At 54.1% G+C, this 27,108-nt stretch overlaps 1 protein-coding gene across 3 annotated transcripts in view; it reads right to left on the reverse strand.

Moving 5' to 3' along the window:
* Positions 1 to 2,115: 2,115 nt before the first annotated feature.
* The window catches only part of LOC105492488 (mediator complex subunit 26), a 54,251-nt gene continuing 29,258 nt past the window's right edge, over positions 2,116 to 27,108 (reverse strand). For 2 of the 3 annotated variants that reach the window (XM_071087587.1, XM_011759762.2), the window contains 2 exons: positions 5,537 to 5,611; positions 2,116 to 4,874 (listed from right to left, as the gene is read on the reverse strand). In XM_071087587.1, coding sequence (XP_070943688.1) covers positions 3,219 to 4,874; positions 5,537 to 5,602 — 1,722 coding nt within the window. In that variant the 5' untranslated portion in view covers positions 5,603 to 5,611 and the 3' untranslated portion in view covers positions 2,116 to 3,218. Of the gene's footprint in view, positions 4,875 to 5,536; positions 5,612 to 5,763; positions 6,042 to 27,108 lie in introns of those variants that run through there. The other variant, XM_011759707.3, reaches the window with a different exon arrangement.

The following is a 27,108-nucleotide window of genomic DNA, read 5'->3' on the forward strand; positions in this document are numbered from 1 at the left end:
TCTGGGGACCGTGGCCGTGGCAGCGTCCTTAGACACCTGTCTCCAAGGCTCGGCAGAAGGGGGAGGTACCGGGCCCTGACGGCTGATGTCCAAGCACCAGCCGGGATGAACCAGCCCCAGGCCCCAGTGAAGGAAAACAAGACGAAGTTTTCAGTAAGATGATCTTATACTAATTCAAGGACTATAATCTGTTCCTCAAATCGTGTACCTCCAATTTTTTCGAGGAAAGGGTGTTAAAATTCCGTTACAGTGTTTCTTCTCTTTTTTTTTTGAGACGGAGTCTCGCTCTGTCGCCCAGGCTGGAGTGCAGTGGCCAGATCTCAGCTCACTGCAAGCTCCGCCTCCCGGGTTTACGCCCTTCCCCTGCCTCAGCCTCCCGAGTAGCTAGGACTACAGGCGCCCGCCACCTCGCCCGGCTAGTTTTTTGTGTTTTTTTTCGTAGAGACGGGGTTTCACCGGTTTAGCCGATGGTCTCGATCTGCTGACCTCGTGATCCGCCCGTCTCGGCCTCCCAAAGTGCTGGGATTACAGGCTTGAGCCACCGCGCCCGGCCCCCGTTACAGTGTTTCTACTTGTTAAATTAGAAGCAGCAACCGGCTGGGTGCGGTGACTCAAGCTTGTAATCCCAGGACTTTGGGAGGCCAAGGCGGGCGGATTGTTTGAGCTCCGGAGTTGGAAATCAGCCTGGGCAACATGGCAAAACCTCGTCTTTGCAAAAAATACAAAAATTAGCCAGGTGTGGTGGCGCACGCCTGTGGTCCCCACTACTAGGGAGGCTGAGGTAGGAGGATCGGCTTGAGCCCAGGTCAAGGCTGCAGTGAGCTATGATGGCGCCACTGCACTCCAGCCTGGGTGACAGAGCAAGACCCAGTCCCAAAGAAGAGTAGAAAGCAGCAACCCAACTTGGCCCCCCAAATGTTGGAAGGTATCTTTGCTTATCCTTGCATTCTCAAAGGCAGGTAACATTAGTGCCCTAGGTCCTCCTGGATACATGGACACAGGCATGGTAGTCCCTGCAGGCAGGGGTAGGGGGGAGCTGCAGCCTGTCCCAAAGTTCTAGAGATGCTGATAGGAGGCCAAGCTCTGCACCCTAATATCCTCCAGCTGTGCCCTGTGTGTATCAGAGTAAAGTCACATCCTTGAGACACCACATATCAGCAGAGCTGTTAAACATAGGCACAGTGAACTTGGGAAAATGTAACTATAGGCACCCTACAGCACAGCTGAGTGTCAGATACTTCCACTGACATGCTGTGTGTTTTAGTTTTCAAAACTCTGGGGTAGGTATTTTCACCCCCCAAATGTGGACATGTGCACAGGAGTGAAGAGATGAGCTCAGAGCCACACAGCTGGTGGGTGGCAGGCCTGGGTTCAACCTCATCCTGCCCTCAAAGCCACTTCGCCCATGGCCTTTTGTTGGGGAGGGGAGTGTATTCTGCACCAAGCTTTTGCCAGGAATCCCTGCTAGCTCTGAAACTGGCTCTGGACTGACTGTAGTCTTACAGGCTGGAAGGAACCCTTGGTTTGCTCTGTGAGATTGCATGTCTTAAGGTGTAGCTGTTTCTTCATTTGTGAAATTAAGCAGATACGGATAAGATGACCTATTCCAAAGTGAAAAACTAGAAAACCAAAGTCTTAGCCTACAGTTTCAGGGAAGAGGGGGAACTTAAAAGGTGATCACTTTATAGTCAAGGGAGAACTATTTTTTTTGGAGTCAGCAACAACCAGCTAGTAAGGCAGCCGGGGGCCAGGGCCACAGGGTGGGCTGCCACACACACACACAGCTCTAAGCCTCTGGTATTTTGTTAAGGTGGGGGTAGTCACTGAGACCTATGCTATGGAGCCTCCTACGGAGGGCTGCTCTCTAGGCCAGGTAAAGTCTGGGTGAGACAGGATAACGTTCCTTAATGTGGCCCTGAATGAATAAAATGTGAAGGTCCTCCCAAATGCAGCAGCAGGCTAGCAGGTGGACTTCAAAGCACAGTGCCCTGTCCTGTCTCCCTGCATTGCGGCTGTTGGGGTCTAGGTTTTTCTGGCTAATCTACAATCCAGGAAAGGGCTGATTTGGCTGTGAAGGTCCAAATGAGAAAAGATTCTCAGACTGGTTTGTGCAAATGGTTTTTTTTTTTTTTATTTCCACATTTATATCACAAGGTGTCCACTTACTGGACCAAATAGCAAAGTTGCTCCCTTCTGCGTCCTGAGAACACAGAAGTCTAGGTACTGTACATTCACTAAGGCTCCTTGTTTTTGCAAATCGCGTTTATGACAAATAACCATAAGGCAAACGAATCTAAAGGAATGGTTATGAGTGTTTCCAGCGTACAGACAGGTCTCCCCCTCGCCCCACAGTACAGCATAAAACCAGTAGCACCCACAGTCACTTTTGTGTTGTTTTGGGAGGACTCTAGAAAGGTGAAGTTTTCTAGATGTGTACAGGAAGGGAAAAAAGAAAGGGAGGAAGAAAGGAAAGGTTTTTTTTTGTCTGGTGGTCTGATGGAAGGAGTTGTTAAAATAAACATGAAAAAACTTAAATTTTTGCAGCATTTCTTTAAAAACGGGGTTATAACTGAAACCAGATATAAACAGGTGGCTGCCCATGGAGTGTGGGTCACCCTGGCTGGCCAGCTGGCCCGCCTGCCCGATGCCAGTGGCTCACCACAGCTGAGAAGCTTCTGGCACATGACGGACAACACTGACCTGACAGTGGCTGGGTAGGGAGCAAACAGAGGCAGCATGGCCCACTGTCTCACAGACACTCAGGGCCAAATTAAAGAACAGAAAATGCAAGAGAGATGAGATGCGTGCTTCTGTTGCTGTGTTAAAGGTAACCTCTCCACAGGTTTTCTGTGCCTGCCTGCAACTGAGGTCCCAGCTTTCAGGTGCTGGAAAGTGTCCGCACCTCTTCAGGGGTGAGGGACTAACGCTTTTTATAGCTGGTTTGCTATAGAGTTCTGAACTCACTTTGCCGTCCTTCCTTCCACGCGGTCCTTCCTTCGCAATTTTGTTAGTAAACTGGTAGCAGCATTTCACAAAAGGAGAGTTTTGAGGGAAGAGTGCAGAGAGACCGCGTGACTCCCGCCCCCTCCCTCCTGCCCGGGCCGGACTCCCCGAGTTCCCAGCGCAGGAGGCAGCTGGGCCCCGGCCACCCACCCACCTGCCTGCCCGCCCGCCCGGCTTCTGCAAGATGGGAATGCACTTCGTGGCTGACGGGCCGGTCAGTCCAAACAGACATAAGGCAGAATGTTCAAGCGCCCGTCATCGCCGTGCGGATCAAGCGATATGCACTGCGTCCAGTCATACCAGTTACCCTGTGTGTCCTGACACCCGTTCACCCCCGGCCACTGGCTGGCCTGGATTCTGTCGAGATCGTCCTGTGTGATATCCCGGGTCAGCCCGGGGAGGTCTGTGGGCGGGCTTTGAGGCACCAGCACGTGCAGCTGCCTGGCCCCTTGCCGGGTGCTCTCCTCCTGCTTCAGGTACTCAGACATGAAGTGGTGAGCCCCCGGGGTCTGCGCGCCCGACGATGAGAGCAGGCTGCTCTGCCGGCTCAGGTAGGACTGGATGATCTCGTTGCGTGACAGCTCCTTCCAGTTCGTCTGTTCAAAGGGGCTCTGGAGGCTGGCCTTGGCCTCCTGCTTGTCCAGCTCTGTCCTGGACTGCTGCTCCATGTGCACAGGGCTGTCTGCCCGCACTGGCTCTTTCTGGGTCAGAGGTTTGATCTGTCTTGTCATGGGGTCAAAGGTGAGCTTCCGCTCTTTTAACCGGACAGGCTTGACGCCCGCCTCAGCCACCTGCCCGTCCAAGTTAACCGTGTAATCTCGAGGCCGGTACCTCTTCTTCTTTTTACTGTCCGAGCCCCCTGAGGAGGCAGCGTCACTGTCCGCCTTGGAGGAGTCTGGGGAGAAGCCCGCCCGGGACAGGAGGGGCTCGGCTGGGGACAGCCCTGCCTTGCAGCCCGGCCCCGCCAGCCGCTGGTGGCTTTCCGGCTGCTCAAGCCAGCGCACTGGGCTTTCCGCACTGGGCAGCAGCTCAAGCCGCCGTACAGGGGGTGTGGACGGCTGTGCCAGTGGAAGCGGTGACGGCACCTGTGTGGCATCGAGCGCCTGGGGCCGCGGTGAGGGGCTGGGCACGGAGCCCTTGGGTGCATACAAGCTCTGCTGCCGGGCAAAGGAGCCCTCATGCCGTGAGTTCCGAGGACTGAAAGAGCAGCGAGGGGGCCCCTTGGGGTGGGGAGGCCCCGGAGTCTCATCCACCCTGTCCAACTGCTGCAGCACCGAAGCCTTTGGCTGCAAGCAGGGTCCAGGGGGCTTGCCCAGGCCTGGGGAGCTGGTGTGCGGCCGCACAGCGTTGATGGGGATCTTGCCACTGTGCTTGTCGTTCTCGCCACGCTCCAGGCGGCCGCCCTCTGGGCCTGCATGCCCACTGCCATCCAGGGAGCCAGGGAAGCTCTCTGGACTCCCACTGATGCCATTGGTAGGGAGGGGGGATGAGTTGGGGACCAGGGGGTCGTGGCTAGCTTTGGAGACCTTAGGTGGCGGCCCTGGGTGGCCGAGGTCACGCTGGTCACCCCGGCGCTTGCGGCTGCCCAGCCTGTCCAGCCGCTGCCCGGGCAGCCTCTGGAGGTCATTGCGGCTCTTCAGGTCATGGATGCTCCTGGGCGGGCCAGCCGCCCCCACCTCCGGCCGGCAGTTGTGTGCACCCCCGTTGGCAGAGCCAGTGGCCCCCGCCAGCCCCCGCAGCGCTGCCTCATGCTGGTGCGCTGGCTCGATGAGCTTCTGCCAGCTCCGCAGCAACTTCTTGGCCCGCTTGGCGAGCTCCTCGTTCTTGGTTTTCTTGCGGACGTCGTTGATGAGCTTCCCAAGTCGTGTTTCCTACAACCAGAAAGAGAGATGATGACATACTTTCGGGACAGAGACTTCCCCATGAGCTGAGCCAGAAATGGTGGGAAATGGCCCTGACAATGAAATGACCTGGTTCCCACTGAGCCCTAAACTGCCAGCCTCCCTGGCACAAAACTCCTGGGGATTTCCGGTCCTTTGTGACAATATAAATTCTCAAACCTAGTCCCCAGACCTTCAGAGTCCCAGGTGGCTTCTCAGCAGTGCTGTCCTGCAGGCTCCTGGTGCCAGGGGGCTGTCAAGGCCACTGTAAGGACACTGCCAGGGAGGCTTTCTGGATGAGAGGGTGCTGTGGCCAAGGCGGCAGCACAGAGGGTCTGCTTCAAGTGGAGGATTGGGGACGGCGCCTCTCACTGGAGCCTCCCCCAAGCACACCTCTCCTGATGTCCCCATGTCCCCACGTGCCCACGTGCCCATGAAGTGTGCTGGGCAGGTAGGATGGGATTAATGCCACTTGGTCACTGCAGTGGCCACAGGAGAGCAAGATCACGGGGCACAAGCTGTGAGGGCACACCGCCTCTCTTGGTCCTCTGAAGCAAAGACACACGCTCCTAGAAGCTGGGGAAGGAACTGGGTTGGTGCCGTCCCCTGTCCCCCATTCTGCACTCCCAAATGCTGGGGTCTGGGATACTCACCTCAAGTGCCTCTTTGGTAATGGGGTATTTCTCCAGGCTGGAGATGACTTCCAGCACCGCCACCATGTTCCGGATCTGTGGAAATAAAGAAAAAGCCATTTGTCAGGTTCCTGCCCTTCTCCCCTGGGAGGCAGGGACACCCTACCCCAGCCTGCTCCAGTCTCTCCCCAACCCCAGAGCAAGAGGAGCTGGCAGCACTGAAGCCCCCACTCCATGTAGTCTCCTACCTGCTCCCCAGGCCAACCTGGCGCCCAGTGCTCATCCTCACCCGCTGTCCGACCTCCTCCAGTGTGTGGTGTGTGGTCTGCTCCAAACCCTCCAGTGTACATGGTACATATCCACCCACCTGCTGAAACCCAGGATGCTTGTGAAACAAGAGCTGCTCCTGATACTTAAAATGACCTCTACTCTGCCATCTGATGGGAGTGGGAGAGGAGACACTGAAGAATTCATCGAATAAAATCCACAAAGCTTAAAAGATCAATACATAGGCTGGGCGCGGGTGGCTCACGCCTGTAATCCCAGCACTTTGGGAGGCCGACGAGGGCGGATCACGAGATCAGGAGTTTTGAGACCAGCCTGGCGAACACAATGAAACCCCATCTGTACTAAAAATAAAAAAATTAGCTGGGTGTGCTGGCATGCGCCTGTAGTCCCAGCTACTCGGGAGGCTGAGGCATGAGAACTGCTTGAACCCGGGAGGCAGAGGTTGCAGTGAGCCAAGACCACGCCACTGCACTCCAGCCTGGGTGACAGAGCGAGACTCCGTTAAAAAAAAAAAAAATTCAATACATAATAAACCAGTCGATTTGAATCCAAAGACACCATAAAGAGAGCAGAAAGTCACAAAGTGGGAGAAGGCATAGACCACAAGCCCCAAGGAGCTGTATCTGGAACACACAGAGAATGCCTGTGCAGCAGTGCAGCTGACCAGGAACCCAGCGCACAGTGGCTACAAGACAGGAACAGGCACTGTGCAATGAAATGTCAGCGCTAATGCTCAGCTTCTCAGCTTTATCAATAATTAGGAAACTCAAACTGAACCCACAAATGGATATATGATACACGCACCCCACTGACAATACTAGGTACTTCTGGGGGTACAGCCGACTTTGGGAACGGCTGGACTTTGTCTGGCAGAGTGAAACATGAACACATCCTATGACCGAGTAATCCCACCCTTTTAGGATCTTGCTAGGAGCCACACCTTGTTCTAAGCACTTCCCACACATTACTAACTCCTTTAATTGTTACAACAAGAATTCCTACCGCTCAACCGCCACCTCCAGCAGCTACAGGTTTCTGGTGGGCTGGCTGGCAGGCGGGAACCCAGGGGCCCTGAGGAAACCACAGTGAGTAGATTACACAACTCCCCCCCACCCCCACCCCAACATGATAAAGGAGTTAAGCAGGCACATGATACAAATTAAAACAGCGTAAAAGGGCACACAAGGAAATGGGCATCTCTGACCCAGCCACTGTAGCATTACCTTGCATTTTTTTCCAAAAATATCCCTTGTGTATGCAGGCGTATACATCTACACTTGTCACATATTTCAAAACCAAACTGACCGTGGTTCTTGCCTTTTCTGACTTAACATCAGCAATGTCCAGCCTCAAACAGAGCCCCTCATTTGGCTCACCATCCCTTCCAGAGTGGGGAAGGCCCGACTTGAATGTTGTGGGACACTTAGGCACTTTCCGTTCGCCATTACAAAACAAGGCTGCAACTGACGGCAGTGACAGACTTGACTCTGGGCTAATGCACAGACAGCCGTGGGTGAGCCGGGGCTTCACATCCATGCAGGGTGGTCACCTCGCCCCCAGGGGAGGCTGCTCCATTCCATTCCCACCAGGCCACATCCTTGCCAAGACTGCGTGGCATGAGTTTCCATAACACGTGATTGTAAACTCAGCATCTTACACAGCACACATTTATCATCTCAGGCTCTAGGGCTCAGAAGTCAGGTCTCGGTCTCACTGGGCTGGGATCCTCTCTGGAGGATCCATTTCCTGCTCCTTCAGGTGTTAGCAGAGTTCAGCTCTTACTTATTTTTTTGAGACAAAGTTTTCCTCTTGTCGCCCAGGCTGGAGTGCAATGGCATGATCTCAGCTCACTGCAACCTCCGCCTCCTGGGTTCAAGCAATTCTCCTGCCTCAGCCTCCCGAGTAGCTGGGATTATAGGCACCCGCTACCACGCCCAGCTAATTTTTGTATTTTTTTTAGTAGGGATGGGGGTTTCACCATGTTGAAGGCTGGTCTGGAACTCCTGACCTCAGGTGGTCCACCCTCCTCGGCCTCCCAAAGTGCTGGGATTACAGGCGTGAGCCACCGCGTCTGGCCGAGTTCAGCTCTTTACACTGCAGGAATGAGGCCCATTTTCTTGCTGGTTGTCATCCGAAGCCATTCCCAGCTTCTGGAGGGCACTGCATCCAGCTCACAGCCCCTCCCCTTATGCCAGCTACAGGCCGAGTTCTCGCCCGGCATCTCTCTGACCCAGCCAAGATAGGTGCCATCTCTAAGGACTCCCTGACTAGGCAGGGCCTGCTCAGATGATCTCGGATCATCCCCCCATCTCCAGACTGTTCCCTTAGTCACATCTGTCATGTTCAGTACCACATGCCTGGGCTCCAGGACTAGAATGTGGACGTCCTTGAGGGCTGTTAATTCTGCTGGCCTCATGGATTCTGGCTTTTCTACTCTTCTGCCCCACTTCCAGGGCGAGGCAGCCACTGCCCCTCCCTCCCTTCCCCTGTGTTGTCTCCTCTGGGTGTAAAGTTGCATAGTGACCACAGAGCCACGACAGCAGTCCCTGCAGAGCTCCCACAAAGCTGCCCCTCTGCCAATGGGCCCATTTGCTCCTTGGCAACAACGGCCTTGCCTTGCAATGTTCTCATTCAGGGCTCCAAATGACCCTGAAAACCCTGCTTCAAGCTGCATCATGGTGGGGGTGGGTGGGTGATGAGAGAGGAGATGCAGTCCTGTCCGCACTCCTCATGCAATGGGCAGGCATCAGTGCAGGGGAGGACTGCGCCGTTAGGAGGCCAGTCCCAGACAGATAGCAAGGCCAACCACATCCTGGCCCAGGCACTCCAGCACCGACTCAGTCCCTGGGCTTGCCACATGGCTTCACCTCCACCCTGCTGACCTCACCCTGGTATATTTGGAGCCTTGGTTCCCCACATACTCCTGAAGCAGCAGTCCTTGCAGAGCAGAACACTGCCCAGGCCCAGCTAGCCTAGTGGCACAAAGTGTCCTTGTCCTTGGGCAGACACCATCCTGCTGCCAGAAAGGAGGGAGGAGACAGAACACCTGGGCAACCCCAGGGTCTGGCACTGAGCTGGTGCCCCAGAAATCACTGCTGAACCAACAGCCAGCCCCAAGAGTCTCCTGGAAGCTGTGTGGGAGCTGGGGACACCAGGCAAAGGTCTGAGGGCCCTGTGACTGGGTATCCTCACCCCTGGCCCCTCCCCTGCCTCATGAACCATGCTTAAGTGTGTGCAGAGAGGCCTTGAGCCTCTAGGAGCCCCAAGGGAAATGCTACATCCTTGGCAGTCCCCTTTCTGTCCCCAGCATGTGAGCCGCTCACCTGAGGAGTAGAGGAGCCCGTCTGCTGTACCTGTAAGGTGCTAGAAACCTACAATCCTACGCCGTAAACAGATGAACTCTGCCAACACCTGGCAGGGCAGGAAACGGATCCTCCAGAGAGGAGCACAGCCCGCTGCTGCCTGGATCCCAGCCCAATGAGACTGGACCTGACTTCTGAGCCCTAGAGCCTGAGATATTAAATGTATGTTGTGTCAGACACAGAGAGAGGGTGAGTGCCCAATGCGGCCACTCCCTGGAGCCAGCAGAAGGCAGTCAGTGATGTCAGCAGAGCTAAGGATGGAGGCAAGATGAGACTGTCCTGCCCTGCGACCTCTGGGGTCTTGATGTCAAGCAGCCTGAGCACTGTGTAGGGAGAGCCACCTGGGCATTCCAGACATAGGCCTCCCAGGCCCAGGAGGCAGACACTGAGCAATGCAGCGAGGAATCCCTGCAAAGGGACTGGCCCGGACCCCTTGCCCTCGAGCCCAGGCACACTGAGCCAGAATGCTCCACAGAGCCTCCTTATAGATGGCCACGGTCTGTCCCAAGGAACACTTAGCACCCAATTGGTGTTGGTCCCATAGGAGCAAAACATGAGCTGGCTTCTGACCCTGGCCCTGGGGACCCTGCCTTAACAAGCAACTCACCCCCTACCCAGGAGTGGCAGGTCTCCCACTCTCACGGAGGTGGCCCTGTGGGTGGCAGAGGCGCCAGGACTTGTATGTGGCTGAGGGGAGGCTCCCGCTCTGACTTCAGGCCTGAGAAGTCCAGCATGAACCCTCAGGGCAGGGAGGCAGGCCACAGGGTGAGGGCAGCACCTAAGGTGGCCTCCCAGGGAGGTCAAAAAAGGATGTAGCAGAACAAGCTGTGTCCACCTGGGCTGGAGACTGACCTCCATGCTGAAAAGCAGAAAAGAGCTGGAGAAGAATGGGCAGGGAGCTGGCCAGACAGCATCAAAGCCTTACGGCAGGGGAGGGGCCAGGGGTAAGGACATCGGGAGGAAAAGCAGACCAAAAAGACCCAAGGCGGCTCCTTCACAAGCTGTCTTCTATCCCCCTTAGCCACTGCCCCCACAGACCACCTGCCCTTGCCCTGTTTCTGGGATGCCCTTGGCACCTGTCCATCTATCTGGGGAAGTACACTACATCCTAATCTCAGCACAGACAGTTTTGACTCCACATGGGGAGCCACTCCAGATGACAGCCTCAAAGGATGGCTTTAGGGCAGCTCTTCGGGCTTGCCAGGGCCAAATCTGTGGCCCGATGGCCAATTGCAGCCTCTTGCTGTCAGGAATAGCCTGGCACATCTGAGGCCCCCTCATCCTTTGGATTCCCCCTTGGAATTTGTTCCCAGTCGGAAAAAACCTCTCAAAACACCTGCCAAGTGGCTTTCCCAAAGCGGCAGGAATCCCATCAGGAAGTGCAGCCTCTCACTTCTCCACTAGGGACCCCTCAATAGATGCAGATGGGTCTGACCTTCCTTAACCACCAGCGAAGACAGGCGTTGCCTCCCCTTTCTACCAACACAACTGCCCCTGCCCACTTCACTTGCTTCAGTTTGGCCTCTTCATTGCTGCGGGAAGTGCCTGTGAAGGACGAGGGTGTTGGGTGGGGGTGGGGGGTGTCGACAGCAGAACCTCCATGCAGCTACTAGGAGAAGGGCAGGGGTAAATGCAGCAGGGAGCACTCTGGAAGCAGGTGGGACCTCCCTGAGGTGCCTGCTCCAAAGGCAGGCAGGGCAGGAAGTTAGCAGGTGGGACCAGGTGTGGCACAGGTATACATGTAGGTCCAGCCCAGCCGCTGGGGACATGAATGTTGATGGAACTGACTCCACTGTCACACCGAACATTTTCAGGTCTTAGAATGGAAATCCATGAGGCATGATCAGGTACACATAGGCCAATAGGAATGTGAATGTTAATCTCGTCCTTCTGGAATCTCAGAGAAACGAAGCGGGGAGGCCTGGTCTCAGGCCACAGGCATCACAGCTAGCATAGATACTGAGGAAGAATGGTTTGCATCCAGGCAGAGGGTGAACCGGGGACCACCAGCACAGCCCTCAGCACACAGGTGCCCCACACCTCAGGGATGCCCCAGGAACACACGGATGGGGGCGTGGAGGGGACAACTTCTCACCCAAGACCACAGGAGGTCTGGCTGTCCCAGGGCTCTTTTGTGGTCATCCTTCCATATGAGAACTTAGAAAGGCTTCCACGGGCGTGGTAATGTGTACCTGTAGTCCCAGCTACTCGGGAGGCTGAGGCAGGAGAATTGCTCAAACCCGGGAGGCGGAGGTTGCAGTGAGCCGAGATCACGCCACTGCACTCCAGCCTGGGCGACAGAGCAAGACTCCATCTCAAAAAACAAATGACAAAAAAAAAAAAAAACAAAAAAAAAACAAAAAAAAACACCCAAAAACCCAAAACAAAAAACAAAAAAAAGGCTTCCAGAAAGGCTGGCACCTTTGTCCCTTGAGAGCCCCACAGCCTGTGCTAAGCCACAATTCCAGCCGGCCTAACTGGTGACATGTGCTGTTCAGCTCACAGGAAATGTGAGGAAGGAGGTGGGGCTGGACACGCACAGAGACAGCCTGAGGGAGGGGCCGGCACCCCTCAGAAGCAGCCTGGGTCAGACGCCTGGAGCTGCATGAGACACCTCATTCTCCCACACCCTGGGAGCAGTGGGGAACCCTGTGTGCGACTTCGCAGCACGCCACGCTCTGTGTGAGCTATTAAAGACCCACCACGCAGCCTCGTCTTTCAGTGACATGTTCCTGAAGAAATAATACAATCTGGAATTTGCTACAGAATCATCCCGTAGGGTGAGTGACAGGAGGGGGACAGGTGAAACAAAGTCACATGGCTGTAAGCAGCTATCTACTGAAGCAGGATGGTTACCTTTCTCTACTTTTATGCTTGAAATTTGTCACAAATAAAGATGAGAAAATACATCTATTTCCTAGCATTTGTTTGGGAGAGTTCACCGATCTAGAAGGACTGGCAGCCATCTAAAGGGGAAGTGAGCAAATAGCTGTTTCCACCTCCTCATAGTGGCTTCGCTGTCCACTGTCTGGCCCCTGAGTGAGGCAGAAAGGACCAAGGGCTAGGTAGGATGCCACCTCCCTCCACGTGAGCCTGCCTCAACTCTTGAGCCTCCTAACTGATTCGAACTACACAACACCAGCTATCTGGTGAGACCTGAGGAGCCCCCCACCAAGCTCCCCTACCCTGGTACTGGGCTGCTGCTTAACAGACTTGGTACGGAAACAGCAGGCACCCCTGGGGCTGGAGAGGGGAGCTCTGAGTGCCCGTGCCAGCTGTCCACCCCGGTCCAACTCTCAGGTATCCTCATGCCTCTCTTCTAAAGGAAGCCACAGAGAGCCTGAACCAGGGGTACGCACTAGGTCGACAGTTCCTTCCTGCAGGGAGAGGCCTGACCTGCACCAGGAAGGAGCCCAGGACAGCCACCACCACAGAGAAGACAGACCCTCAAGTGGCCCAGACCAGGAGGGAGGAGTCGGCAAGAAGGTGCGGGGGCTAGGTCACTCTCTCCCAGAAGGGGAGAAACATAACAATGAGCTAACAGTAACCCAGGGAAGGGACAGCCGTCACTCCACGCCCTGCCCAGCCCCAGTCAGCACTGCCTCCCTCCCATCTGTGGTCCACATCCTATGGCTCTGGGCACAGCTGAGTCATACATAGGACATGGCCACTCAGAACTTTCTTTCCATGGTTTCCCCCAAAGGCCAGCCGGCAGCACTCCTCTGTGGCCCTGTGAAACCCAGTGACACCTCTGACCTCTCCAGAGTCCAGAAGACTAGACTCTTCTGAAAACCTACCTACGACAGGGCACGTGGAATCACCTTTCAAACCAAACTCCTGTTGGCAAATATTTTAATTGGGCTGCGGCATGTGTCCGAGTTTTTCTTCTGTGAAGAGGATCACTGGGTCTGAGTGCAAAGCTGGGGCCTGCTCAGTGGAGTGGACCCGCTACTGACCAGCCTCTTCCTTGCTTTATTACAGGGGTGCGTAGGTAAAACCCCCAGGCCTTGAGTAATTACTGCTGGGGATTTCCAGCCCTGGTCTGAAACAAGGAACTGAGACTGAGTTTTGAGTACCAGCAGCCCCTCGGCTTGCCTCTCCATTTTCTCCACATCTGAGCTATTCCCACCCCGCCTGAGATCCCCAGCCTCTTGGGAGTGCAGCTGTGGTGGCAAAGGGGAAACCCTGTGCTGCCCGAGGTCTGACCAACCCATAGACCCAAGGGTGCCGAGCCTGGGCAGGCCCAAAGGGGCACAACTTGCACAGGACCATCACTGGTGGGTTGCCCTTGGGCCAAGTTCTTTCACTTCGTCCTCATGAGCGCGCTCTACAGATAAGGCAACTGAGGGCCAGGAAGGTAATGGAGGTCCCCAGTAGAACACACAGTTAGAAGATGGTGAGGCCTGGCCTTCCACTAGCCTGACATGGCTACGAAACACACAGGGCCCATCTGGTGCTTTGAGTGGGTGGGGTGAAGGGTACCAGGTGCCACTAGCCTGTGGTGATGTCGGCACTCTGCAAAGACTCTCCTGGGGTGCCCCTGCAGTGAAATGCACAGGTTACAAACAGTTCCTTGAACCCACACGGGGCCACCTCCAAGGCATCTGTATTGTATCTGCCTTGCCCCCAGGATGCCTGAGAGGCAGGGCCAGGGTGACCCAGGCACGCAAGGGCCACCACAGCAGGACTTCAGATGGCACTGGAGCCCGCTCCCCACCGGGCTGGCCCCGGGAACAGCGCACATGGAGCACGGACTGCAGCAGTTCTGTACTCCCCCACCTCAGTGTCCGGCCAGCCTTCCTGACCACCCTGGACAGTGGGCAGCACTGCCCTGGCAGCCTGTGGGCCCGCACCCGTGCCCCAGAGCCCACATAACCTGCTCCTCGGGTTCAAAACAGCCCCTGCTGAGGCCTCAGTGGCAAAGCACCTGTAAAAAATGGTTCACTTTTAAAACCAACAATGGGGAAGTTGTCGGTTTTTTTTTTTTTTAATGCAGAATGGTCTAGACAGTAATTTACAAAAACTACTTAGCTCAAAAGACTGTGGAAGTGTTCATCAGCAAGCAAGCTGTCCTTCCAAACCCAAACACGCCACAGATGGCACCCAGAAGCAGACAGTCTGCCTTCAATGTGCTAAGCATTCTAATGCCGTCCGCGGCTGAGTCACCTCGCCCACCCCCCAACCCCCAACACACAGTCGTGTCTGCTGAGGACACACGGGTGAATCAAACAGGGCTTTGCTGGGAGAGTGTGTGTCTGTGATTTGGTTCCCGCCACACCAAGTCTTCCTGCTTCTGACAAATTCTGCACATGTTCCCAGGCAGCTGGGAGCCAAACTGCCTCTAGTGCAAGTCAGTGCAAGAGGCGGCACCTGTATCCCCTGAGGGGTGCTGCTGTGCTCCCCCTCGGGCAGTCGTCACCCTGCACTCTCCGCTCAGTCTCTTGGGGCTGGTGCAGGTCCACCAGGCTCTGCCTGGTGAAGGCACCTTCCTCTGAGGGGACCTCATGGGAGCCTCAAACCCCAGGGGCAAAGCCTCAAGTTCACAGCTTCTCAGAGGAAGAATGACACTGGGAGGAACAATGATGGGAGGGTGCATGTCTCAGCCACAGCCACCAAGTTCACCACTTGAAAAACACTTCCTGCTGGGGCCCTCCTGCTACTCCCAGGAGCAGCCGGCCACCTGAGTGGTCTGTCACGTCCATGTGGCCCTCCCTGTCCTGCAGCCAAAGCTCCTGTAATGCTTGCTTGAGTATGCAACTGCACGCTACAACTTGGCCCAGGGGACGGGAAATGCTACCTGAGCACAGGCAGCATGCGGAGCCCTGACTGAACCCCACGAGCAACTCAGAAAGAGGAAGCCCAGGGCTTGGGGCAGAAGTGGGAGCTCCATCAGTAGGCATGCCTGACCTCTGCAGCAAGAGAAACCTGCAGAGGAAGCCAGGAGGCAGGCAGCGCTGCTCTCCACAGCCACTGCCCCCACAGCATCCTTCCCTCCCACTTTCTGTTTTAGCAGCTCTTCCCAACAAAACTACCAACCTAGACTCTCCTGACCTCTGCTTCAGGTCTGCAGAACTTACAATTCTTACTGCCATTTGGCCCTTTGTGAAGGCACAAGAGCTCTCAAAGTTCATCTGTAAATTGATTCGTTGCTACGCGGATAGAACTGGAGCAGTGGGAAGCCAAGTGGAGCCCTGGTGATAGCACGCTGGGTGGGGGCTTCTCCCTCCCAGCCTCTCTCTTCTAGGAGCAGCCGATAAGAATGCCAGCTGCAGAAGACTGGAAATGACCCAACATCCTCGGGGGAAACACACACACAGTGCTCGGCCCATATATGTTCTGCCAAAGACAGAGCCCAAATAAGAACGAGCCAGCTTTTCAGGAATCAACAGGGAACAACCTTCAAGAGACTGCCAAGCACAGAGATGCACACAACAGCACACCCTGTGCCGCCGCCTGGAAGAACCTAGCTGAGGCTGGGCAGACAAGGACCTGACGGTGGAGCCGTGCTTAGCTGTAGCAGGGACTGCACCTGGCATCCAGCACTGATGCAAGACCCATCACTGAGTGAGCCCAGTTCCTCCTCTGAGAGCATGAGAAAACCACAAGATGATATCTGTAGATCATGAATGGTGTGCTGGAGACCACGCCCCAAGGGGCCAGGCCACGAGGGCCGGCACACTGCACTTTCTGCTGGGCTGCTCTGTGGTCTGTAAGATCTGTTCAGGCAGGGCAGTGCCCAGCACGGCACCTGGAGGCAGCCTCAGAGGCCCATTGAGAGAGGAAGCCGAAGGAGAGCAGCCCCTCGCCTGCCTGTCCCACTGGGCTGCTGTAAGATCCTGAGAACTAATGACATTCTAGAATTCCCGGAGACAAGTCATCAAATGCTCTCTGAGCACCGATTACACACAGGTGCTCCACCAAACTCCAGGCCCGCTGGATGCTGGGAGGGGGCGTTAGGATCCCTGTGTACTGACCCAGAGGAATAGACAGACAGCCAAGGTCAAGAACAGAAGCAACAGATACAATGCCACTGAGGCTCTCACCCAGGCTGCCAGGAAACCCCAGGGGAGGACTACACTTGGCTCAGGTCCAGGGCCACCCCTTTCTCCACAGCTCCTGGGCTCTGTGTGGAGCTGGAGGGACAGAAGTGGGCACTGGGGCCTTCTCGGTGGGTATTCCTGCAACAAGGGCCATGATGGAGAGAACCAAGGACACTGAAACCCATGGAACAGGCTGGTGACTCTGTGGATCCCATGTTAACCGCCATTGAAGGATGGACACTCACGCTATGATCCAGCAATTCCACTCCAGGCAGCATCAACAGAAATGCACTCAGAGCAGCTGTATTCAGAACAGCCCCAACTGAAAACAGCCCACGCGGCCACCAACAGAACGCTGAATAAATAAATCACGGTCTGTCCGTTCAATGTCGGATGAACAAACTGCTGCTACACATAACCTCAAAGACAAATCTTAAAACAATGTCGAGTCAAACAGCCAAACACAAAAAAACACATTTTTTTTTTTTTTTTTTGTGCTGGATTAAAAGGTCAAAAGCAGGCAACACTTCTGGATGGTGAGAGCAGTCAGGGTAGTGGCAGGCAGAAAGTGACTAGGAGAGGACGTTGAGGATGGCTTCAGGGGAAAGGCTCTGTTCCTTGACCTGGGTGGACTGGGGTTCTCAAATGTGTTCATAAATGTTCATTCAACTGTAAAACTTGGGACTTGTACACTTTTCTACATGTATATTTTCTAGACTATATTTGTAAAGGTTGTTAAAAATAACCTACTGTGTGTGAATTCCATGATCTTAGAGACCACCTCATCCTACAGAAACAGATGGCGAAGCTGTCAGGGTTGTGGAGGAGGGGGAGGGGTTGGCAAAGCAGCCCCTTGCTCCCCACGGCCCAGACCCTCTGAGAGCCCCACAAAACAAGGTCTGAAAACAGCTTCAACATGAGCCCCAGCCACCTCTACAACACACAGTGATGCAATGTGCACTGTGCTTCACTGCTCACTGAGAAGCGTGTCTGTACTCTCCTGCCCTGGATGGGGCTGGGGAGGACAAGGGCACTCTGAAGCTTCCCCAGCAGGAGTACTCAGTTGATGAGTCTCGCTACTGAAAAGAGGCAGACAGGCAGCACCCACTGCCTGGGCATGGTGCCAGCACCCTGCATGGCACTGGGGTCTTGCCACACCATGGTCTCCCCTGAGACCACAGATACCCCCCCACCCCCAACAGGTATTAAGCCACTTTCCCATCCAAGAAGCCAGGGTGCCAGCTGGCCACAGATTAATTACTAACCTAACCTGCTACCCCATGCAGCCAGCACACACCTGCCTCCCTGCTCCACTGTGACACAGGAGACTTTAGGATGAGGCAAATCTGCATATCTACACAGTGGAAAAGGCCAGTGAAGAAATTCCTCTTCTACTCCTAGTTTGCTGAGAGGTTTCATCAGGAATGGATGTCCGATTTTGTCAAATGCTTTTCCTGCATGTACTGGGATGATTATAAGGCTTTTCATTTCTGGCCTTGTAACATGGTTAATTACACAGATTTTCAAATGTTATCTGCCTCCCCTGCTTTAATTCGACTTCCTTTCTTTGCTACCCTCATTGTGGTGATGGTGTTACTGATGTACTTACAAGTTAAAATTTATCAAATTGTATACTTCTGATATGCGCAATTTATTGTATGTCAATTATACCTCAATAAGGCTATTAACGTCAGGCGCAGCAGCTCACGCCTGTAATCCCAGCACTTTGGGAGGCAGAGGCGGGTGGATCACCTGAGGCCAGGAATTTGAGACCAGCTTGGGCAACATGGTGAAACCCTGTCTCTACTAAAAATACAAAAAAATTAGCCAGGCGTGGTGGCAGGTGCCTGTAATCCCAGCTACTTGGGAGGCTGAGGCATGAGAATCACTTGAACCCGGGAGGTGGAGGTTGCAGTGAGCTGAGATTGCACCACTGCACTCTAGCCTGGGCCACAGAGCAAGACTTTCTCAAAATAAAAAGTAAGTAAGTAAATAAATAAAGCTATTAAAAAAACAAACAAACCCATGGAGGCAGACAGATGCAACAGGTCCTAAAAAAGTAGGAGGGATGGCAGGCGGAGAGAAGGACTGCTTCTTTGTTAGAGAGAGGGGAACCAGACGCCACCTGGGTTTGTCCTCCCTGGAGAGGGAGGGTGCGCCCTTTGCGGAGGCTCCTTCTCTCCTCAGGAGAAGGAGAATGACTATCACGCCTAGGATCTCAGAGGGACTGTAAGGACTGAAAGACACACTTGAGAATGCACACAAGGTACTCCCCATCTCAGACCAGACTCCTGCAGGCATCAGTAGGCACTTGCTTTTTCCTTCTGGGACACTCTGCATGCCCCCACAAACACTTGTGCACTGCATGGATTAGGCATCCTAATTGTAGCTTTGGAAAAAAGCTGTAGCTGAAGCTGGGTCACAGTGTCCTATGAGCTGTGAAATAAAATGCCAAACAGCCACCAAGCCACTTCCTAAGGCTGAATTTACACACAAACACCCTTGTATGCCTACCTGTAGGGTTTGGTCATACTGGAGACCAACTTCCTACACTCCAGAAAAGGCCAGCGACTGCAGACATCTGCAAAGTCTTGGGCAAACAACAGTCTGCTCTCCTGAAAACACGGTGCAAGCACGATGCTGGATGCATCCTCCTGACCTGAAAGCAGCCATGCTGCGTCTGACAGATTCTTTTCCCTCCTAACTCAGCATGGTTTTCTCCTATGGGAATTAAGCTCCTACAGTGAGGAATCTGTCTGAAATCCTGACTTTTCCCCCTAGACAGCTGATCTAGATCCATCCTATTCAAGTGTGGCCTAGGGGTCAATAGCACTGGCATCACCGGGGAGCTGCTTCGAAACGCACAATCCCCACCTCCCCACCGGCCCCGCCGACCTCCTGCATCAGAAGCTGCATTCCAACAAGCCCTCAAGGGGGCCCAGTCCCACAGGGATGATGGGCAGAGGTACCAAGGCTCTGCTTGGCACCAGCTGCCAAGCTTGTGCCTAGCTGCAGCCCTGACCCCTACTTCTGTGGCCAGCCAATCAGAGGTTCCCCGGTAACACTCCTGGCACCACCTGCACCTTGCTTTACAGAGCTCCTCCCAGGTGTGACGTCATCCAGTCCCTCTGATAACTGTAAACCCCAAGGCGGTGTGATGTGCCCAAGTTCCGTCTGCAGGAGGGGACTGCAGAGTCCACACCACGACCCCACAGAGCCCACCAGACACAGCTGTGGGGCCCTGTCCTGTCCTATGCCAATCTCAGAGAAGGCCCCTCCCAACAGTGGTGTGACAGGGTCCAGACAAATCACAACAGGATGAAAGGACAGGAAATACCAGGCTGGTGGGGGACGTACCGCCACCAACCAGCAATGCCCATTGTCAGGGACAATGGTACCTGGAAGAGGCTGGGGAGCTCCCAGAGGATGTTAGCAAATCAGGCCACACGTGTCCCTTCCAAATAGAAGTTCAGCAGCAGGTCTCACTTGCTCACCTAGGAATGACATGTGGAGCCTATCACCAGCTCCATAACCAGTGTCCCCACCTTCATCCACTTGGCTCCCAGAGCTCCTGGCCAAAACGGCACCTCCCTTCTTCTAAACCCCAAAGCCGGTGTTTCTAAGATAATTCTACTTCAGCTCCAACAAGGACTTGAGTAGCTTCTGCGGGCTGGACCGATGACCAGTTATTGCACTGCGGACATTTTCTAAGGGCAGATGATGGCTGTCTTGGTTCCAATCAACTGCCTTACAAACCACTGCCCTGGAATGCAACTTTTCCAAAGGTGGCATCACTCAACCCTCTGTTTTAAAAACACAAGTCAACAAAAATAACAAGTTGCACACCACCCCCTCCCCCCAACTCACAGCCGAACCTCCCACAGGACTGGCCGAATTCTGTAGGTGGACCACGCAGGCAACTGACGCCCACCAATCCAAACACCAGCACCTGGCCCCCAGGAGGGCCACCAGCCCATAGCCTGCAAGGAGAAAAGAACAAATCCTCCTACGGCCCTCAATGACATCTCACAGACCCAGCAACCTGATGCCGAGGTGCCTATCCGAAGTCACTGCATGTTTCATCGACACCCTCTGTCCCATACTGTGCAGAGGGCAGGGCTAAATCACCACCTCACCATTCACCAGGTCTGGAAAGCAAGCCCTTTCCAGCAAGGGAGAGGTGGGGAGGGACAAGAGAGCTCCTCCCCTGGTCATCTGGCTCACAGAATTCCTCCCCCCACCTGCCCACACATCTGCTCAGACTTTCTTTAGCCCTCACTATCTGCAACACACCCGCTTTCTCACCTGTGGTCCAGCCTCCACCTACAGGTCTGCGCCTCAGGTGCAGGGGCCTTGGTTTTGTTCACTGTTGCCTCCTAAGTGCCTAGAACAGTGCCTGGCAAGTAGCAGGTACTTGATAAATGCAAATGATGGGAGGATGAAGTCCCTCATTCACAGCTGCTGGCCACCATGTTTACTCCAATATCACAAACATCTCAGGGGTCTCCCTCTGTGGCAAGTCAACACCTAGAGAGCAAATACGCTTCGTCCCATTGTCAGCTGTCACCTGCACTGGCCATCCCAGAGGATCACGAGAACACAGTGACTCTCGGTGGTCCTCACAAAGCTCCATCAAAGTCCAGGCCAAGGGTGCCATCTCTGAGTGGGTCCTGGAGATGCTGCTAGACAGAAGGCCACCTCTCCTGTCCCTCCAAAGCTGTGGTCAGTGGTGGCACTGGCTCTGCTACTCTCTCAGGCAAACATGTTTGCTCAGCAGGGCTCAACACGTTTTGAGAGAGCCTTCGTTTTCAATGCAGAGGTCCTGGAAGTTAATATGACCACAAAAATTTTCTCCAGTTTACCTTCTTGGCAATCCTAAAGCTATTCCAAATGGTTATATAAGGAAGGAGAAAGGAAGCCACGTGAGATTTTTGCAAAGCCACGAATTAAAGCAATGTGGAAATTAAACATAACAATCCACTGTGGTAACTCAGTGATGGGATTATCCATACAGTGGCGGCACAGTGTGGCAAGGCAGGGAGAGTGGAAGCTTGCTGGTAGAAGCCTGTGTTATCTGCTGGCTACAGTGAAGGCACACGCAAGGGCCACCAGGGCTCCTGAGGCCACTTGCCACCGAGAACCAAATCAACCACTTCCTTCCTTTTCCACTAAGGGCTAGGCAGCCCCTGGTGGCTCTGGGGAAAGTCCAGCCACACAGCAGTGGCCCTAGTCAAGCCCCAAGTGGGGTGGAGCAGATCTCACCAGTACTTCCTGCTGTGGACCTGAACCACACACATCTCACAAGTGCGGAAGGGGCAGCGAAACCAACCTGAGAGGCCATGATTTGGTCTGGGCTAAATGCCAGAGGACACCCTGCAGCGAGACTCGTGCTCCCTGTCACGACATGTCCAAGGCAAGGTTGGGTCTGAGCTGGGTTCTAGGAGAGGCACTGAAGTGGTCTGGAGAGGTGGCAGACCACTGGACATGGAGAAGGTTCATTTTTCACCATGGTGAAGATGAAGAGGGGGGAAAAAAACCAGAACTTTCTTCATTTGCTAACAGCAGCACCTCGTCAACATTTTAAACTTTTTTTTTAACTTAAAAAAAAAATTTCTGGTTTCCCTCACCTTCATCTTCACCACACAAGTGCTGACAGTCAACCACAGCCACAGAAAATCCAACAGTGCAATTAAGAGCAGGAATGCATGTTTTTACTACACCCTATGGCAGCATTAAAAAGTGCTGGCTCTGAACCCTACCTGTCACCACACCAAAACGGCTCTGCCCAGGGAACCTGTCACCAAAGCCAGGGACCCATCAGCCTGCCTCGGCCTCACCTCTCAGAGCAGTTCCTCGAACCCAGGGCTGCTCCTTCCTCCTGAACTCTGCTCCTGCCGATGGCCCCTCTACAGTCTCAACTTCCTCCACTTGGGGATCCTCAGGCCCCAACCCCAGATCCTTCCTCCCTCACTGCGAATTCACGCTCCAGGAGCAGAGGCAGCACCCCTGTGTAGGAAAGCCTGCAGTCCAGGAGTCACCTCCGGTAGGTGCCACTGCGTTGGACCCCAGTTTCAAAGCCCTGAGATGGTGGACCCCAGCCCTCCTCAAACCCAACTTGTGACACGCGCGCACCTCTTTCCAGCTCTGTGACTGTCTAGACAGTCTCACCACATTGGGCCTAATGCTGTGCTGACCGAGCACACCGAGGGAAGCAAGAAGGGACCTGGTGACCTGATGGTGCCCGTGCTCCTCGCCCTCGATATTGGAGGTCTCGCCCTGCCCCTGTGGTCTTCCTCTCCTCTGAGAGCATCTACTGAGCCATGGCTGTTGTCAGATGTGTGCCGTCGTGAACCCCAGCAGCCTCAGGAGGTGAGATGAGCATTGTCATTGCACAAATGGACATCTGGAGACTCAGGAAGGGATGACGTCCTGTGGTGGCTTCAGGCTCAGAGTGTCCAGCAGACCCAAGAATGGAGACCAGTGCTCAGGTCTGACCCCAGAGGCCAAGCTCTGCACAGAACAAAGTGCAGAGCCAACTCACGCCCTTCACTCCCCCAACAGCAATGCTTTCCTGGGTGACTTTCCCATCTTAGTCCAGTGCCAGTAACAATTACGTAACGGCATCACAGATACTGCATTCTTTTTTCATTTAACACTTCTTGTTGCTACATAATCTTCAAGCTCATGTCTAACAGCTAAATGTTCTATTAATGTATCATAATTCCCTTAACCTTCTCTGATTGCTGGGCAGTTCATTTCTTTCTAGGTTCTCCTACTGCAACCAGTATTGGAATGAACATCTTCAAACATGCTTCCTTCTCTCATTTTTTCCTTAGGAATCAATTCCCAGGTGTTAAACTTTACTCCAAGAGAGTTCAGATACTTGCATGGCAACTGGTACTGCCTCAACTGTTTTCTTTTTGTTTTTCTTGAGACAGGGTCTTGCTCTCTTGCCCAGATTGGAGTGCAGTGGCACCACTGCGGCTCACTGCAGCTTCGACCTCCTGGGCTCAAGTGATCCTCCCGCCTCAGCTTCCCCAACTGCTGATTACAGGCAAGCCACTGTGCCCAGCCATGCTTCAACTGTTTTTGGCTCTTGGCTACAGTGAATGACCCCATCACAAAAGGGAGGGAGAAAGCAGCTCAATCTGCTGTGCCCTGCCAAGGGTCCTAGAAAGCAGCCCCACGTGGCGTCAGAGCTGTTATCCTGCCCTCCTTACGTTTCCCTTGCCTCTGCACAGGTATGGCAGAGTCAGGCGAGTCTGACTCTGAAGGCCAGTCAGGCGAGAGAGAGGATCTGGCACAGACATTCATAAATAATTTCCTAGGACTGGCACTGAAGCCATACTGCCCACAACTGCTGATCACAGCCTCAGCCAACAAGCGCACGCGTGGGCCACCTCCTTGCATGGAGAGATGCAGAGAACTCGGTTGCATGCCGCCACACCCAGCTCTAACTCAGACAGGCATGTGTCAATGCTACTGTTGCTCTACCTGGAGCAGGTTACATTCCTTCAGGAACATGCCGGCACAGGGTGGGGATGTTCCTGGGATGCTGGGCAGGATGTGGGGTTGAAGTGGAAGAGGCAAGAGCAGATCTAGCCCCTCTTCCACACTGCTCCCTTCCCCTCTTCACAAAGGAACAGGAGTGACAGGACCTGGAGTAAGGTCTTCCAAAACTCCTCCAGGTGGCTTGGGCAAAGTGAGGCCCTGGACAGGGTTCCACAGCCTAGCTGCTTCCCATCTGCTGGCTTCCCAGCCTGTGGCCCTCACACGGCACACTGTGCCACAGCCCCAAAGTTGCAAACAAATGGCCAAGAATGAGGTGGGCCATCTTGCAGCAGTTCATATTCCAATCTCACAAGAAGACCACCACTCCATCACAAAGTCCTATATCTCATAGACTGCGCCCACATGGTCAGAAGGTGACAGATGCCAGAGGGTAACAATGCCCCCAGGCTCATGAGAACACTGAGCCTGAGCCCGAACATGTCGACCAGACATGGCCAAGATGGTGGCAGAGCCTAGATCCTTCTCTAGGAGCTGTGGGTTCTTCTAGGACACAGGTACAGTACAGAAGCCGTAGCCTGAGAAGACAACCTCAGCTGTCTGTCCCATGTCCCTGTGCCCAGCACTGCCAGCTGATAACAATCTCAATTCAGAACAGCCTCAAAAGCAAGTTAAGTTTCCCCCGCTTCACAGGCAGTGCAGGACCCACTCAGGGCTCTCCTGCTGCTGTTATACACCAAATCTCAGAATGACACGTTCTCTAACCTTCCCACTTTCCTAGTTTATTTCAGTAGCACCTCTAGAGACAAGAAGTCAACTTACCACTGTTGTTTCAGACTGCACTTCCTAAACAGGTAACATTTAAGGTTCGACATCAGAAACAACACACCAAGACAATCACGCCTGGGTGAGCATCGGGTTAAGCTTGTTTGCAAAGTTTGCCATCGGAAAACACGAAAGGAGGCAAACGCAAGCACGGTCCCGAGTTTACCCTCTCTCTCCTGGTTCCCAGTAGCACACAGAGGTACGTCTGGCTCTGTGGGCTGCTTGTTGAAGCCTTCGTTTACCTTTTGTTCCCACCACATCAGAGCCAGCCACTTTCTAAGGCTGGTTGTTTGTTTGTTTGTTTGTTTTTGAGACAGGGTCTTACTCTGTCACCCAGTATGGAGTGCAGTGGCATGTGATCTTAGCTCACTGCAACCTCCGCGTCCCGGGCTCAAGCCATCTTCCGACCTCAGCCTCACAAGCAGCTGGGATTACAGGTGTACACTACCTTGCCCGGCTAATGCTTTTGTATTTTTAGTAGAGACAGGGTTTCACCATGTTGGCCAGGCTGGCCTTGAACTCCTGACCTCAGGTGATTGGCCCAACTTGTCCTCCCAAAGTGCTGGGATTACAGGCACAAGCCATTAATGCCCTGGTCTGCCTCCAGATGCATCCCATCATTCTCCTTAACCCAGCAGCACTTGCTAGTGGCATGAACTGCCCCACTTGGCATCCAGTACTGTTCCCTCCCAGCAACACAGCAAAAAAAATCCGCTGCTTTTGCTACAGTTGAGAAGTTGCGTCAACAACTGCTGTTCTCCTGCATACCCTCTGACAAGTTCCACTGCCAGCACTGACAGTTCCAGTCCTGCCACCCCACAGGTCCACAGACCCCAGGCCACTGAAGACCTCACTTCTGACACTGGTGTATCAGGCCTGCTGTGCTGTACCCTTCATCTGTAATAGGCTTTAGGACAAACTGTAAGGGAGAAAATGTGCTATAATGACATCAAAGTTCACCGGCTGCTGAAAACCGGGAGAATGTTGCTGAAAAATTTAATGGCTACAATAAATAAAAAAGTAATAAAAAATACAGTACATGTACCGGGGAAACAACTGAGATCAAGTACCAAGTCCCACCAGTCAAACTTCTTGAGCCTCCCTGCCCCTCCCCGCTTAGGGACACATGTCCTCCACTGGACAGCTCCTGGAGGGCCTCATGTGCCCTGGTGCTGGTGCGGGAGGAAGCCTGGCGGAGAGACTGCTGTCAGGCAGGGCTCCAGATGCCATCGAATCGTTTTGATTGCCCTTTCCTTTCTTTTTCTATTTCACTCTTGTCTTAAGCAATAATACCTGGACTTGGGTGATATTTGGTGGGTTATACTTTTTCCTAGTACCCATGAAAATAAATGCATAGCTATCAAAATAAAACATGCTCACCTACAAGGCCATAAAGTCCTTTTCCACGGTGGGAAACATGGATCCTCTAACCCACAGGCTTTGCTTTATTTATCAGCAGCCCCTTCAAATCAGAGATGAGCTGTAGACTCTGGCCATCCTAAACAAATGCTAGGCCTCTCACAGACACAGAGTAAATGTGATGTGTGGTGTCTTGGGACCTGCAGGAAGCTGATGTGCAGGACGCAGGAATAGCTGCAGGGAAGAGCCTGTCCATCCTCCCTTAAATATTAGCTTTTGTCACCCAGAATCCCTTTTTAAAAGGGGGTGATATTTGGTGGGAGAGGCCAGGGAAGAAGCCCTAAGGCTCTGATGCATTACTGCCCTCTGACTCCTGATCACCCTCACTGCTGCGCCCCTCCCCGCAGGAGCAGCCCAGGCTTAGCGGATTCCCTCAGGAACCCTAGTTCCAGTCCCTGCCAAACTGCTCCCCTACCCTGCTGGCCTGGGGCTGGAACTGGGGTTCCTCTGTAGCACCCTGCAGCGCAGTTGGGCAAGCCACTTCTCTGTGCACCACAGGACACACCTGTACAGGGGACAGTGCCATTGAGCCCACAGATGCTCTGAAGACAGGAGAGAGGCTATGTGCAAAGCATCTGCCCTGGGGCCAATGTGGCACTAACTACTTGCCACAGAAGCCTCAAAAGTTAGACCTAGATGGATGTAAATTCTACCCTCTGCCCCTCCGGTGCCTGAGATGGGATGAGGACACACTTGCCAAGCACCCACCTGTGAGAGGGGGACAGGCTATCACAGGCAGTCAGCAGGCAGCCAGCCTAGGCCCAGGCCCACCATGGGCGCCTTCCCTGGCTGTGGTGCACCCTCCCTAGATCCCCCCCTCCTCCCACCCCGGGCCTTCCTGCCACAGGTCCCTGCAGCAGCCACCTCCTGCTCCGCACAGCCTTGCATGGGTTCTACTTCCACCTCCCCTTGGCACAGCTCTGGAATTGCGCCAGGCTGAGGAAAAGAGAGCAGATACCACCCCTTCTAGTGATGCATCAACACCGATCAATGTCTGGGACCCCGGGCCCTGAAGCTGGATCTGGCCTCAAAATCCACTTTGACCCGAAGCTTCACTGATCGCTGGGGTGCAGGGGGGCCTGCCTTCTCCTTTTCAGGCATGCCTAGCAATCCCCCCATCCAACTGCACATCTACTAATACTGCCAGAAT

Source organism: Macaca nemestrina, chromosome 20, assembly GCF_043159975.1.
Source record: "Macaca nemestrina isolate mMacNem1 chromosome 20, mMacNem.hap1, whole genome shotgun sequence".
NCBI lineage: Eukaryota > Metazoa > Chordata > Mammalia > Primates > Cercopithecidae > Macaca > Macaca nemestrina.